The following is a 14830-nucleotide window of genomic DNA, read 5'->3' as shown; positions in this document are numbered from 1 at the left end:
TTTTGATGTAAACCTATCTCTTCACCCATTTAAACAATTAGTCCCAAAGTACCTAGGTTCTGAATACTACATAAATCATTCTAGATTATTAGATGTATATATGAAGAAAAAAGATCTAGTTGTATAATATGTAAGATGTACTCATAGTTTCCTCAAAAATTAAAGTTACTATATGACCCAGTAATTCCACTTCTAGAGATATACCCAAGAGAACTGGAAAGTTACGCTCTCCCAAAAAACAAGTGTATGAGTGTTCATAGCAGTGCTATTCATAATAAACAAAAAAGTGGAAATAACCCAAATGCCCATCCACTGATGAAAGGATAAAGAGAATGCGGTATATCCACAAAACGTAATATTATTCTGCAATAAAAAAGGAATGAAGCACCAACACCTACTACAAGTTGGATGAACCTAGAAAGGGTTATGCTTAATGAAGCAAGTCACAAATGGCCACAAATTATATTACTCATCTATATGAAATGTCCAGAATAGGCAAATCTAATAGAGACAGGAAGTAGACTAGTGGCTGCCAAGGGCTGGAGTAGGGAATGAGGACTGACTACTAATAGGTACTAGGTTTCTTTGGGAGTGATGAAAATGTTCCCAATTAGATAGTGGTGAGAGGTACACAACATATAAATATACCAAAAAACACTGAAATGTACACTTTAAAATGGCTAAATCGTGAATTTTATGTTATTTTAATTCTGTCTCATTAAAACAATATATAATGACAAAATACTTATCATTATATATATGCTATATATTTTATAAAATATATTGACATCCACAAGTACTTAATACTATTAGAAGACTGACAATATGGTACCTAGCATGGGTACAATGCACAAAAGGCCTGGATTACTAAAGAAAATATTAAAAACTGAAGGGCTGAAATTAAGAATTACTCATTCCTTCTATTATCCAATTCTTAATTTATTTACTGTGTGCTTACTTGGCGCCAGAAACTATGTTAGGTGCTGTGGATACAGGGGTGAACAAGATGTGATCCTCACCTTCACGGGGCTCCTGGTCTAAAAGGGGAGCTTGACATGAAACAAATAATCACTGGCATATATATAAAACATGTATGTAACAAGGGGCATAAGGTGAAATATGGGTTCCATGACTGAATACATCAATAACAGGCAGCCCTGATTTAGATGGAGAATTGGGCAATACCTTCCTGAGGAAATTATATTTAATCTGAAACTATGAAGATGAGAGATTTAGGCAGGTGAAGAGCGGGGATAAGAGTATCCTCCGGATGGAACAGCAGTGCAGAAGTCCTGAGGCAGAAAAGAACCTGTCCCATGTGAGAAACCCACGAAGGCTAGTTGTGATCAGAGGGTGGTGAGTAAGAAGACGACTGTCACAGAATGAGGCTGAGAAGTAAACATGGGTCCGTCCAGGCAGGCCACTCTGGGGATTCTCACTCTATATCCTGGGTACAAAGGGAAGCCACCCAAGAACTTCAGCAGGGAAGTAACATGACCAATTTGTGTCATAAAAGCATCACCCAGGCTCCCTCTGTGGAGGAGGGATTGGAGAAAAGCAAAGAGGAACCAGTTAGGAGGCTGTGAGAGTAATGTCTCAGACCAGGGATGGAGGTGGAAAGGAACAAAAGGCATTTTCAAGGTCTATTTGGAGTTTTGGAGGTCATCACATATTCTATTTTACAACTCAAATTTACATGTGTGGGAAAAAAATGTCTTCCAGAAAGACCAAAGCATAAAAAGTAGAGATTACTTCACCAGGCTCCTAGACACATTAGCATCTATCCGATACTAACCCAAACCCTGCAAAACACTTCAAGTTACTTCTAAAAGCCCTGAAGGCTTTATATATAACTAAGTAACACTTGAACCCAAATTATCCCTAAGCTTCTTGCAGGGTTTTTTCTTACCAGCAAGTTTTCAGAGTGGCAGAGAAAACCAGACAGAGAAGTAGAAACAAGAAGTTCACTGTGATGCAATACAGGTAACGCTTGGTGTCCTAACTTAAACCCAAATGCAAAGTAGCTCCTCCTTGGAACTTTTTTTTTTTTTCTTATACAGGAACCATTCCAGGAGAGAAACACCCTGCTTAGTATACGCTCTGTTAAAGGCTTCTGTTACACACACACACACACACACACACACACACACACACCCCAGCAAGAAAGATGTGCAAAGCATCCAGATTATTCATGGGTATCCGTCTCCTTACACTGCACTCCAGAGACTGAAGCAGAGTACAGAGGCTGTGATGGATATCGCACAGCTTACAAAGAATAAATGAATGACTTCATTGTAATAGAAAAACAACTGTACATTATACATGCATTTCCTTTCCTCTTAAAATAAACCCCTGCCAGCCACATGGTAAATACACTTCAAACTTGAGTGTATACCCCTCACAAGCCACCTAAGACATGAAATCGTACAATATAAGACAAGCTATCTATTCAGCACCCCCCCAGAATATAATGGAAGCCCAAAACAAAGACGAATATGACCATCAAAAATTATACATTTTACAACACAAGCTCTGTAAGTAGTACGGTCCCTTTTCATTTATACTGTGAAAATTAGTACTGCACTTAAAAATGTAAAATGAAATTGTTTAAAATATCGAATCACTATGTTGGGTAACAAGAACTAACACAGTGATGTAGGGCAATTACACCTCAAAACAAATAAACTCATAGAAAGAGAGACCCAATTTGTGATTACCGGGGGGCAGGCTGGAGGAAGGTGGTCAAAAGGTACAAACTTCCAGTTAGAAGATAAGTACTAGGGATGGAATGTGTAACATGATAAATATAATTTACACTGCTGTATGTTATACATGAAAGTTAAGATAATAAATTCTAAGAGTTCCCATCACAAGAAAAAATTTTTTTCTATTTCTTTAATTTTCTTTCTAAATGATGATGAATGGTCATTAATTTATTGTGGCAATCATTTTATGATGTATGTAGTCAAATCATTATGCTGTACACCTTAAACTTATCTAGTGCTGTCTGTCGATTCTATCTCAATAAAACTGGAAGTAAGAAATAAAGATAGGGTTTCCCTGGTGGCGCAGTGGTTGAGAGTCTGCCTGCCAATGCAGGGGACACGGGTTCGAGCCCTGGTCTGGGAGGATCCCAGGTGCCGCGGGGCGGCTGGGCCCGTGAGCCACAACTGCTGAGCCTGCGCGTCTGGAGCCGGTGCTCCGCAACAGGAGAGGCCGCGATAGTGAGAGGCCCGCGCACAGCGATGATGAGTGGCCCCCGCTTGCCACAACTACAGAAAGCCCTCGCACAGAAACGAAGACCCAACACAGCCAAAAATAAATAAATAAATAAATAAATTTATATTTTAAAAAAAAGATAAATAAAAATTTTTTGTTTTAAAAATGTAAAATAAAATGATACTATTTAACCTCAAGGAATCATGTCATGTCATCATTTCTATCTTTATCGCTGTTAAGGCTTTCAGCATCTTTGAGGTAGTAATGATTTATTACAATACATCATATTTACACAACCGCCTGACAGCATCTCCAATGCTCCTGGTCCTCCTTGCGTGTTAAGACTCAGCTCTTCTAAGAAGCCTTCCCTCCCCCTTTACGGTAGAGCTGATCCTCCATCCATCGCCCTCTCTGCCCACTGTCCCTTGTACACATCTCTCTCCAGATTTACAACTGCCTCCGTTCCAGACCAGGAGCTCCCTGGTGCTCGGTGCTCCCAGGACCTAACACAGAGCTTCTCACAGGAAAGGTTCTCCAATGCTTGTGGAATGAAATGAAGGAATAAATGGACTGGATCCTCCCCCCCCAACCTCTGTAGTGTTTAATTTTTTCCACCTGCATTATCCTAAATGTTCATGACTCTCAACTCAATGAAATTTCAGACAATTAGCCATTTCCCCCCATTTCTTTCTGTTTCCTGATAGAAGATTTATGGTACAGGGTGTTTATGAAAACGGGTTTTAAGAACAAGTGAGAATATTGCTTGATGTTCAGGTTTGCACACATGGCTTTGTAGAGAATGAGTTTGAATAAGGATGAGAAAAGGCCTTTACTCCCAAAATTCATATTCCATAGGAAGAAAAGCACTCAGTGTCATGTCACCCTATCACTGCTGATATTCACATCAGACATCATTTTTATCAAGAGCCCCCTTCTTCAAGACAAAGAAAGGATGCCCCTGGCAAGGGCAGAGGGAGTTCATGAGTTAAATTCCTCATTCCAGAATAAATTATTTAGCACCACTTAAACCCTGAAAGCTCTGAGCCACCTATCTTGCGGTTTATGGCACTCTCCTCTACGTGTACAATTTCCCGATTGTGAAGCAACAATTTAATTCCATAGTGCAAAATCAATACAACTTAACTTTACCGTTGGAACTCACGTTATGTGGCAAACTAAAAGATTTTATTCTTCCACTGACATGAGACAATTGTAAAGCTGCCTTTATAAAGAGGCACTTAGGAACCATTCCAGAACTTAGGAATGAATTTTTCTTACTAGACTTACTGCACAGGAATGGCCCCATGAGATGAATACGATCCCTGGGGCCTCCTAAGTTCCAGCTTTGACTTCACTGTCAGGACCTAGATTTTGAACAGGAGATCATCCCAGAAACGCAAGGCGCTGTAGTGGTAGTAACAAGAGACAGCCAATAGGTTCCTGAAATAGGTTTTGTCACTAGTTTAGGGTTTTTATCAGGAATGTCGATCACCTTTTTTGCTCTAAATTTTATTACTAGTACAACCATGAATAGTAAGGTTTGGTACAGGGGTCAACGCTTCCAGTGTTATTTAACTGAAATGATCTGGGACCAGTCGCTTTTGTTGAGTTGGCAAGAGCTGGTGTTGTTTAAAACAGACCAGTGGACGAATCTATAAGCTGCAACCCACTGGAAAAGGCAAGAAGATGGAAGGATTGATAATATTCAGCCTACAGCGAACACTGATCATCTGCTCGGTGCAAGGTCCACTGCAGCTGATAGCCTGAGGACCAAGAAGCAGCAGGGCGAGTTGGGCGGGTCTGAACCCTTAGATTCAACAAGCTTCCCCGAGTGCATTCAACGCACCTGCACGTAACTCGTTTCCCTACACCTGTTAATTGGAAGGCTTGTTTCTCTTTCAGCTGCTCAGAGCAGCCAACAGAAAAAACAAAATTTTTAAAGCAGCAACCTAGTGCTAGACCAGAAGGGAGCGTTTATCAGCCTATCAGCAGCCCCATTACCCTACAGTTAGGGTTCCCTCCCGTCCAGCCCTCTGTCCACTGAGCATCCCCAAGGACAAGAGATTAGATTCAGCAGCAGCCAAGGCTAGGCCTGTGAGGCAGCAAGAGAAGCCCAGCCTCCCGGCGAAGCGGCAGAGGCTCCGGCGCCGCCTCCCTCGCTCGCTCGCGGTGCCAGTTCGGTCTGCGCCGGACAGGGAAGCCGGGCCTCCAGCTGGCTCAGCATCCCTCCTCTTGCTCCCGCTCTCCCTCCTCCGCCCGCGCGCGTAGCACCAACCTTGGGCGTGCGGATGTGCTCCATGGCGAGCCCGCGTCTGCAGGTCCCAGGCGGGCGAGGCCTCACGCACCTGCGCGCGTCTGCAGCGCGGCGGGAGGGACGCGGGGAGGGGGCTTCGCGCCCGGGAGCGGGCGGGCCTCGGGCTTGGCTCCGCCCTCAGGTGCGGCGGCGCCCGCGCGAGGCAGGCGTGCGGGGGCCCGGGGCGCCCGCGCGGCCCTAGCGCGCGCGTCTCTGAGCTACTGCCACCTGCACCGCCTGTCGCCGCCCCGCCCCTTGCCTGGCTGGGGTCGCGAGAGCCAGAGCCGCTCGCTTCCTCTGAAGAAGGGCAGCCAGCGTAAGACTGTGGGGTTACTGTTCCCCGAGACACAATGAGGGCCTTGCGTTGGGTGTGGCCTTTTGGAGGAGAGATGGGACTAAGCGCTGCTCCACACCTCCCATGGGCTTCCTTCCAGAGGGTCCCAGGATAGGTGGGACTTCAGGGTGGGGCAAGAAAAAGGCCGCCACAAACACTCCAGATCCAGTGTGGCCTGTTGAGCCCTGTCTGTATATTTCAGCACAGGCGGCAGAGCGTTTGGGATGAAGGTGGAAATAGCAACAGTGTTAGCGCCGTAGAAAGTGCTGGGAAGACAGGCATCTCACATCAACCTGTGACTGTACCCTTGGAAGAGACACTTTCCCTTGGCACCGTATTGGGTGCTCATTTGACATCTTCACTTAGCTCTCACTAACTGAACTGGAAGATATAGATAACAAAGCATCCATTATAAAGCATCATTCTTCCATTTATGATATTAAGAGTAGTTGTTGCCACTGTTAGTATTAAGCCATTTGGAAAAGCCAAAGGGAAGAAATGCGCGCCACCCACCCCCGCCTTTTTTTCTTGCAAACCTGTGTGTAAAGGTTTACCATAATTAATTATTTCATAAAACTGTTCATAGTTCTTAGAATAATATCTATCCAATTTTTTCCTAGCTCTTACTCATCTCTCTTTTACCTGGATTGTAAATTCTTTGTCTATAAGACATTGGTTTTTTTTATCTCTTTTTGTCCAGTGTATGGTAGGCACATTGCAACCTTCCAAATAAATGTTTACTTAATCAATACAGTATTGCATTTTTTTTAATTTCCATGTCCCCTTCACATATCTTTTATCATTTCATCCTCCTTCCACTCTGGGAGGCAATTAGGACAAGTTCAGTAAACTGATGTTTGCATGTGGCAAAATTGACCCAGAGTATAATTTCTTGTTACTAAAAAACACCAGGAATAGCGTCAGGAGCACTCTGGTTCCAATTCAGCCTCTGACCTCATTCCACTTATTAGGATAAGTTAACATAGAATAAGCTAGAAATAAAATAACAATAGGGAAAGAAATCTCTGTAAGTAAACATTTGGGTTTGATCTAACAGTTCTCTGAGGAATCCTCCTGGACTTGACCCCCAGCCCCGATCGCTATCCAGCTTATTAGATCACAAGCTGTGTTGACCCCAGACAGCCACTCTGCTCTTTCTCACTTTCTCTGCACTGCCTCATGCCCCCATGTTTCACTGCTTCTCTGAACCACCACCCAGTGGGGCAGAAGAGATTGAACAAAGCAGCAAGAGTTGGAGGGCAGTGGAGTGAGAGGAGCTAGAATACATCATTGAAATGGCTGACTATGTTGATCCTAAGTAGGGCAGAAAGTGAAACCAGGCATTCATTTAGTTAAGAAACACTGGTATTAATTTACTGATGGTCATGCACAAGGTATCATGGCAGATACTGGGAAACTGAAGGGAGACCCAGAGGAGGAGGATACCAAGTTCCATAACAGTGATATGGATAACACCAAGGAAGTGAAAAGTAGACCAGTAAGATGGCAACAGAGCATGTGGAAATGCCAAAAGTAGCCTCAAGGAGATTGACCTACTTTCTACATTTTCCATGTTAATTATATGGGAAATAATAGGTGAACTCCGGATAATATACTTAATTCCTAAAGTTTGCTACTGTTGCATTTGTTATGAGCCATGGGTCATTTGGATAAATGTTGCACCTCTGAGTGTTCACAGAGCAGAAATCTCTCCATCTGGCCCCAGAACCAAGAAGTAGGAAGGGTAGAAAAAATGTATTCTTCTAACACTACATAATTTGCAGAGGGATCCACATCCAGATTTATACTACATCAGTTTACTTTTTACACTACAGATGCACTTTGCCCAGTAGGTTGGGAAATGGCTATTATTTTTTAAGCTAGCATTTGTGAATCCTGAATGGAAAATTCAACAAAACTATTTTCGCCATCAAGCAAAATATCAGACAATAGGGTTAAGACCTAGTTACCTGCATATTCATCAAACTACTTCTTCCCTTGACAACACACAATATAGTTGTCCTCATTTTATCTTTAGTGCTCATGTTTCAGTGCTTTTCTACCTCTGTGAAAATGGTAGATACTTAATTCTCCTTTCCTTCACGGGCACACAGGAGACTATGCTTCCCCACTCTATTACTGTTGGATGGGACCATGGACCAGGGCTGTGGAAAGTGACCTGTGTCACTTTGAAGCCAAAGTTCTGCAAAACCTGTGTGGCCCTCCAGCTTTCTCTTCCCTTGTCTTGTTATTTGGAGATCTTATCTTGAAATTATAGAGAAAATAATGATGATAAGTTCACTCTGAGTATATAATGTGACTGTGGCCACAAACTATTCAGCATTAGATTGACATGAAGAGAAAAATAAGCTGTTTCTCCAAGTCATTACTTGGAAGGGAGCTGCTCTGAAGTGTCACAGCAGATTCTTTTGAGTGAAAAGAACAGCTTTTTGTAGTGCTGGTCGTTGCATGAAGCCACTGAGATTTAGAGGTTAAGTTTTGTACCTACCCTCGCCTATCCTGACATTCTAGAGAAGGGACTCTGAGAGTCAAAATAATATACCTTCTGTGTCTCTGATCTTTTTTCAAGGGGGTTGATAATGTCATTAAAGAGATCTGATGACACATGTCATCTGCCAAGACCTCAACTTTATTGTGCATTTCCAAACTTCTTCTGCAGAACCTCTCCTTAAGAAATTTGTATCACACGGATAGTCTAGTTGCAAATAATATTACTATAGGAATTTTTAAATCCAAACTTGATATTCACTGGAAACTTCCCCAAATGCTGTGATCTTCAGTGGCGTGAGGAGAGTTGGATGCTTATCAAACACTTGCAAGACTTTTTCCAGAATTCTTACATTTCTCCTGAGGCAACTAAAACTTCTGATTTGGAGTGAAGCCAAGAACTCTTTCCTCAGGAGGGTAGTATTGCTAATGATTACAAACTCAGTAAAATCCTATTCAGCACTACCAAGCCTCAGCGGTCCATGAGGATATGAGTGGAGGAGGGCACCCATCTCTATACAAGCTGAGCCTCAGCTAGAAGCAGGCTAGATACCCAACAGGATAGGGTTAGAGCTGCATTTGGGGTTCTGCCTAGAAAAAAATAACATCCTCACCTCCAGGATTTTTCTAAAGCCAATGATGCCAAATACCAGTGTCTTCTTTGGCCTTGCCCTGTGCCAGGCATAGAGATGAAGCACCCTGTGGACTGCAGGCAGCTCTGCCCTTTTTCTAGAAACCAAAGGGGACACTCTGGACCAGCATAAAAGGAGCTCTTACTCTATGAACAGGCAAGGTTTTAAAATAGACTCGCATATTTTGTTCTCCCTCCAGGAAGGCACATCACTCAGACACAAGTCTGTATCCTCAGAGCACTTACTGTTTATTCCCTTCCCACTGCTGTCCCTTCAACCATCATTTTGATGCAGACAATTCCCATGTCAATATTTCCGATCCTAAATTCTCTCCGTACCTCACATATTATATTTCCATCCACCTGTTGAGTACCTCCACATGGATGTCCCATCAATGTCACCAACTAGGTATGACAGACAGGCCTATATTCAAGTCACAGCTCCAGCATGTGCTAGCTGTGTGACCTTGAACAAGTTTTTGACCCCTCTCAGCCTCAGGTTTCTTACCTGTAAAATGGAGATAACGATAATATCTCTATTACTTTCTTTTTCTCAAGCTGAGGAGTAGATATCTATATATATATGGATGTTTATTACATTATTTCCTGTTTATTTGTATATGCCTGAGGTAGTCCAAAATAAAAAATAAAATTGATAGCAGAAAATGGGGCATAATTACACCTCCTTCTTAGGATGGATGTGACGATTCAGTGAGATCAAGCATATATTCTGTGACTAATATTTATTGAGTGTTCTCTGTGAGCCAAGCACCGAGGATAAAGTGTGAACCAAAGCAAACACAGTCCTGCCCTCAAGGTGCTTCTGTCTAATAATATCAGCTCCTATTATTATTATCATTACCTTCTACCTGATACCAAACCTCCTCTTGAAGTCATTACTTCTTTTGTTAATCTCAATCGCTCAAGTTCAGAACCTTTGAGTTTGTTCTGGCTGATGTCCCTCACTGGCCCCCATACCCAGACAGATGAGGATTCCTCATCCACAACTTTTCCTCAGCTGACCCTTCCCCTTCCTTTCCCACTGCCATTGCTCTAAGATCCTCATTTCTTCTTCCCGGCTGGAATATTAGCCTCTGCTGCCAGATCAGTCTTCATGAAAAGCAACTCTAATCATCGCTCTCCATCTTAAAAACTTTCAGGTGGTTTACAATTGCCTTTTAATTAAGTACCATCTCCTGATTCTGTCATTTAAGGCCCAGTCACATCCTACCTTTCTCTTTCTCGTTTACAAACTCAGCAAAGTTAAGTCACTGGCACTTAGTAGGTGCTCAATAAATATTTTTTGAATGTATCACTTAGTCAACCAATCACTTTCTATATCCTGCATTTACTTACCTTTATGTCTTTGTTCATACTATTCTTGTGTATCAAATCCCCTAGGTTCATTTCAAGATTCACTTCAACATTCCCTCCAAATGCAGTTCTTCCAAAATAACTCTTGTCTGTTCATTCCAATAAGCAGAGATCGTCATAAGCAGTTTATTTTCATCTGGAAGTGTAATTTTATGCATCTCTGTCACAACTTGTCCACAGGGGACCTTAATCAGTCCCCTGTTCCAAGAACCACGCTGGGTCACTACACTGACAATGTCACGCTGGTCGGATGGAATGAACAGAAAGTTGCAGGGGTCCAAGATGCCCAAGAAAAGCACACATGTGTCAGAGGATAGGAGATACCTTCTGGGGAAATTCAGGGTCCTGCCATCTCAGTGAAGTTTCTAGGCATCCGCAGTGGTGAAATAGCTTCTCCAGCATGAAAGGCAAGTTGCTTTGCTTTGCAGCCCTCTAGCCTATTACTGAGTTGGCCGTCAGGCCCACCAGCTCTGAGTGGGGCCTTGGGTAAGAAAAGGGTCTCTAGCTGATTTGAGTTGTGGTGGAAACAGATCTATGACAGTGGCTTTTTGACCCCAGCAGATCCAAATATGAGGAGGTGATAAACATTAAATGAGGTCATAAGGGTGGGGCTCTAGTCCAATAGAACTGGTGCCATTTTAAGAAGAGGAAGCGATCTCTCTCTCTCTCTCACTCTCTCTCTCTCTCTCTCTCTCTCCCTCTCTATCATATGAGGATACAGCAAGAAGGCAGTCATCTGCAAGTCAGGAAAGAGAGCTCTCACCAAAAACTGAACCTTGGGGGACCTTGATCTTGGACTTCCCAGCCTCCAGAACTATGAAAAATAAATTTCTGTTGTTCAAGCCACTCAGTCTGTGGTATTTTGTTATGGCAACTCAAGCTGATGAATACAAATACCTAGAGTGGTTTGCACTGATCCCAACTTGATACAGATATTTAGAACAACATAATTTATGAAATGTAAATATTTCAGGCTTCAGAAACTTAGGAATATAAAGGCAATCACATGAACATTAATACCTAAAATCTCAACAGCCCTAAGCCTCCATCTTCATTATATAGAGTCCTCTTCTTCCTAATACTTCCAGAGGAACCAATGTGTATACACAGCCAGTCCTGGTGGCCCCCTGCTGCATTGCTAGCCAGGGCAGGATCCTGCTGCAGCAGACACAGTGAGAGGCAAAATATGCTGCTGCTCTTCACCTGCTGGAAATCTGCTGTTCTCGATGCCAGGGAAGCTGAAATGCTGCCTCTATCTTCTGATTCAAAAATCAAACTTGCACTCAGTTTGGAGGATTTCTCACATCAGAGATGTTCAGTATCCCAGAGTATGAGAGTTTTTTCCTTTCCCCACCATTGTTCCACTCTGGGTCTTTGACAGCTTCATTCAGTGCCAATACTCAGCTGAGACTTCGTCCTATTGTGGTCCGTCGCTGCCACTGTCAACACTGCTACTCTGTGGTCATCGACACCTACACTGCTGCAAACAGGCTCTTCTCAAAGTTTGTGAGATTGTGAAGCCGCCGTCACGCTCCAGCGCGGGACATCTGCCCACGGCAGATATTCTTGTGAAATGAAAGGTAAGACCTTCTCATGAAGCTCATTTAGGGTTTGTCCAAAGCAGAGCTCCCGGGTTGCCAAGTGTCAGAGTTCACAATCTGTCAATACGTGGACATTGCCGTTGTCCACCAGGCGCAGAAACGGAATGTTGCTGAGATCAGTCAGAACCTTGGACGCAGAACCACCACACTCCCTTTCCGACATCAAGCCCTGATGCTAGGACGTACCTTTCATTTTGATCCCATTTTCAGTCGTGATGAATTTCTCTCTCTTTGGATGGAGTTAGGTTTTGTGGGGCAGGTTGATATCATCACAGGCTCCCTAATTCGTCAGATTTTCGCAAATATCTGTGCAGCATTCAAGTTTTCGTAAGTTCAGGATGTTCTTCAGCTCCCATGAAAATAACAGTATTCCAACGGACCCCTGGGGGACAGGATTCTGCCTAATCCAACAATCTGGAAGCATCTGAGCCCTAGCTGCAGTTCACCCAAGACTCCCTGTCACGCTTTGGTTGGTGAAACATTAGAAGCAATAAATATCAAAAATAAATAGAATTTTGGACTTCCTGGTGGCTCAGTGGTTAAGAATCCACCTGCCAGTGCAGGAGGCACGGGTTCGAGCCCTGGCCTGGGAAGATCCCACGTGCCACGGAGCAACTAAGCCAGCGCACCACACTACTGAGCCCCTGTGCCACAACTACTGAAGCCCGTGCCCCTAGAGCCCGTGGTCCGCAACAAGAGAAGCCACCGCAATGAGAAGCCCGCGCACCGCAACGAAGAGTAGCCCCCGCTCGCTGCAACTAGAGAATGCCTGCGCGCAGCAATGAAGACCCAACGCAGCCAAAAATAAATAAATAAATAAATTAATTAATTAACTTTTAAAATAAATAGAATTTTAAAATAAAATGTGGTGTGGCTGTATATGAAATACTGTATGAGCTTGAAAGTTTTTTTCCCAAAGGATACTTAATGACATAGAAAGATGCTCATAACAAAATTTTAAGCCAAAAAGCCAGATACTAACCTGTATATACAGTGTGATCTGAGTTGTGTTTCAAAATGTGTGTGTGTGTGTATGTGAAAGTAAAGAGAGAAAAAATAGAAGAAAAAGACACAGGCATAACAATTACATCTGGGTGTAGATTTGTGGGTGATTATAATTTTGTTTTTTTTATATTTTACAAATATTTACATTGAACATTTTAATAATTACAAAGAATGCGTACTTTAAAAAGGTAATTTCAAATAGAAACAAGTAATAATCAGTAATCACATCATAGTGTCAAGAGTCAAAGCAAATATTTTTGTGGAGAAAACATTTATTTTGTTTTTTTTTAAAAACTACTGAAGAGTTGAGAGAATTTTAAGTGTATACTTCCTAAAATTTCAGGTCAAAAATACTCCTTCTGAAAAGTAATCATTTTTCAAGGATAAAATCCAGCTTATTTTCCATAAGGAAATAATAAAAATAATATCCCAAGTGTGTAACAATAGCTGGAAAAAGAAAAAAGGAGGGCGCTCCCTCCTGAGTTATAAGGATTTTGGCAATGCTGTTTTTACAACCAAAAAAAAAACAGAAACCCCAAAGATTTTTGTATGAAGTACAATCAGGCTTGGAGGAATGTTCTGTGCTTCAAAGACAATGTTCTATAAAAATTTACTTAACTGACTTTAACTTTTAGTAAAAAATCTGAGATGTATCTTTGGTGTTTGGGTCATATGTAATTAATAAAACCTTATCTTAATCCCCTTCTTTTTAAAATTTAGATGCAGATGCTAAGTATTGGCAAAATACATATGAACATAGATCTCATAGCCAGGACAATTTGAGACTCTTAATAAACAGATGTAAAAGTTGTTCTTGGGTTACATTAGGGTTTCTTGTGGAGATAATGAGTAATTTTGAATGCTGGCTCTGCAAGGGAATTTTTCCATCTCTTCTTTGGCAGAGAGAATATTTTTGTAAACAAAATCAGTGAACAAGATTTGTGCAAGATGGTGAACTAAACAAGGATTTGATCTGGCTCTAACTTGCTGAGAACCACCTATGTTTGCATTTGGATTTGGCAGACGTGATTGACTGTCTTGCCACGACAAAGACAAGCCTAAAGAGTTTGAACACGGCACAAGATAGGGAACCCCATCATCTGCAGGTAGAATAGATCACATTTATTTTCAGTGTTTTGTTCCTGATCATTTGGTCGTTTTTCAGGGAGTCTGCATGAATAATCGCCAACTTAGGAATGAATTATAGTCCAAAAGTCGCATTGTAAGAAGGTTGTTTGGTTCTCAGATTTCACAAACGATGACTATGTTTCTGGGCCATTCCTCAGAAGGGTCTGCAAACAATGGTACTAGTCATCCTGCTACTTACACTGTACTGAATTCCCACGTATGACTTTACATCAAAACGCATAAGGAACATTGCATTTTAGAAATAGACCTCCTCCCTCCACCTTAGAAGCAGGAGGGTACACAGGGGACACTTCCACAAGCCCCAGAGCAGCCTTAAGTGATGGGGTGCCAATGGAAGTGACTTCTCTTGAAGACCAATATCTCAACTCTTTCCTCTCTACATTATTAGGTTAAAGAGCACCTGGAAGTCATAAAGCTCTTTAGGTTCTGTGGTCTTTGCAGACTATGAAACAGTATTCCACCAGGATAGATAGAGGATTACATATATATAACTGTATGTCTGACTATTTTTGCAGTCATATATAGAATATCTCAACCACGATAATGTGTCAATAAAAGATCTGCTTTGTAGGATGCTCCCAAATTTTATGGTCATGTTTGTTAACAATTTGTTCATTCATTTTGGTCTTGGAAATAGCAAACACAAAAGATTTTAAGAACATTTATAGGAGAAAAAATTTCAAGAGATAATTCCTTTTCCTGAAAATTGAGAAAGA

The 14830-nt window shown here is 42.1% G+C and overlaps 1 protein-coding gene across 2 annotated transcripts in view; it reads right to left on the bottom strand.

Annotated features, from left to right (window-relative positions):
• The window catches only part of MTMR7 (myotubularin related protein 7), a 94521-nt gene extending 88957 nt beyond the window's left edge, over positions 1-5564 (bottom strand). Inside the window, exon 1 of one of the 2 annotated variants that reach the window (XM_068532108.1) lies at positions 5495-5564. In XM_068532108.1, the coding sequence (XP_068388209.1) occupies positions 5495-5518 (24 nt within the window). In that variant the 5' untranslated portion in view covers positions 5519-5564. The remainder of the gene's footprint in view (positions 1-5494) is intronic. The other variant, XM_068532110.1, reaches the window with a different exon arrangement.
• Between the last annotated feature and the right edge of the window lie 9266 nt (positions 5565-14830).

Source organism: Eschrichtius robustus, chromosome 21, assembly GCF_028021215.1.
Source record: "Eschrichtius robustus isolate mEscRob2 chromosome 21, mEscRob2.pri, whole genome shotgun sequence".
Lineage (NCBI taxonomy): Eukaryota > Metazoa > Chordata > Mammalia > Artiodactyla > Eschrichtiidae > Eschrichtius > Eschrichtius robustus.
The sequence above is the reverse complement of the archived record's forward strand: the minus strand, read 5'-3'. Positions and strand labels throughout refer to the sequence as shown.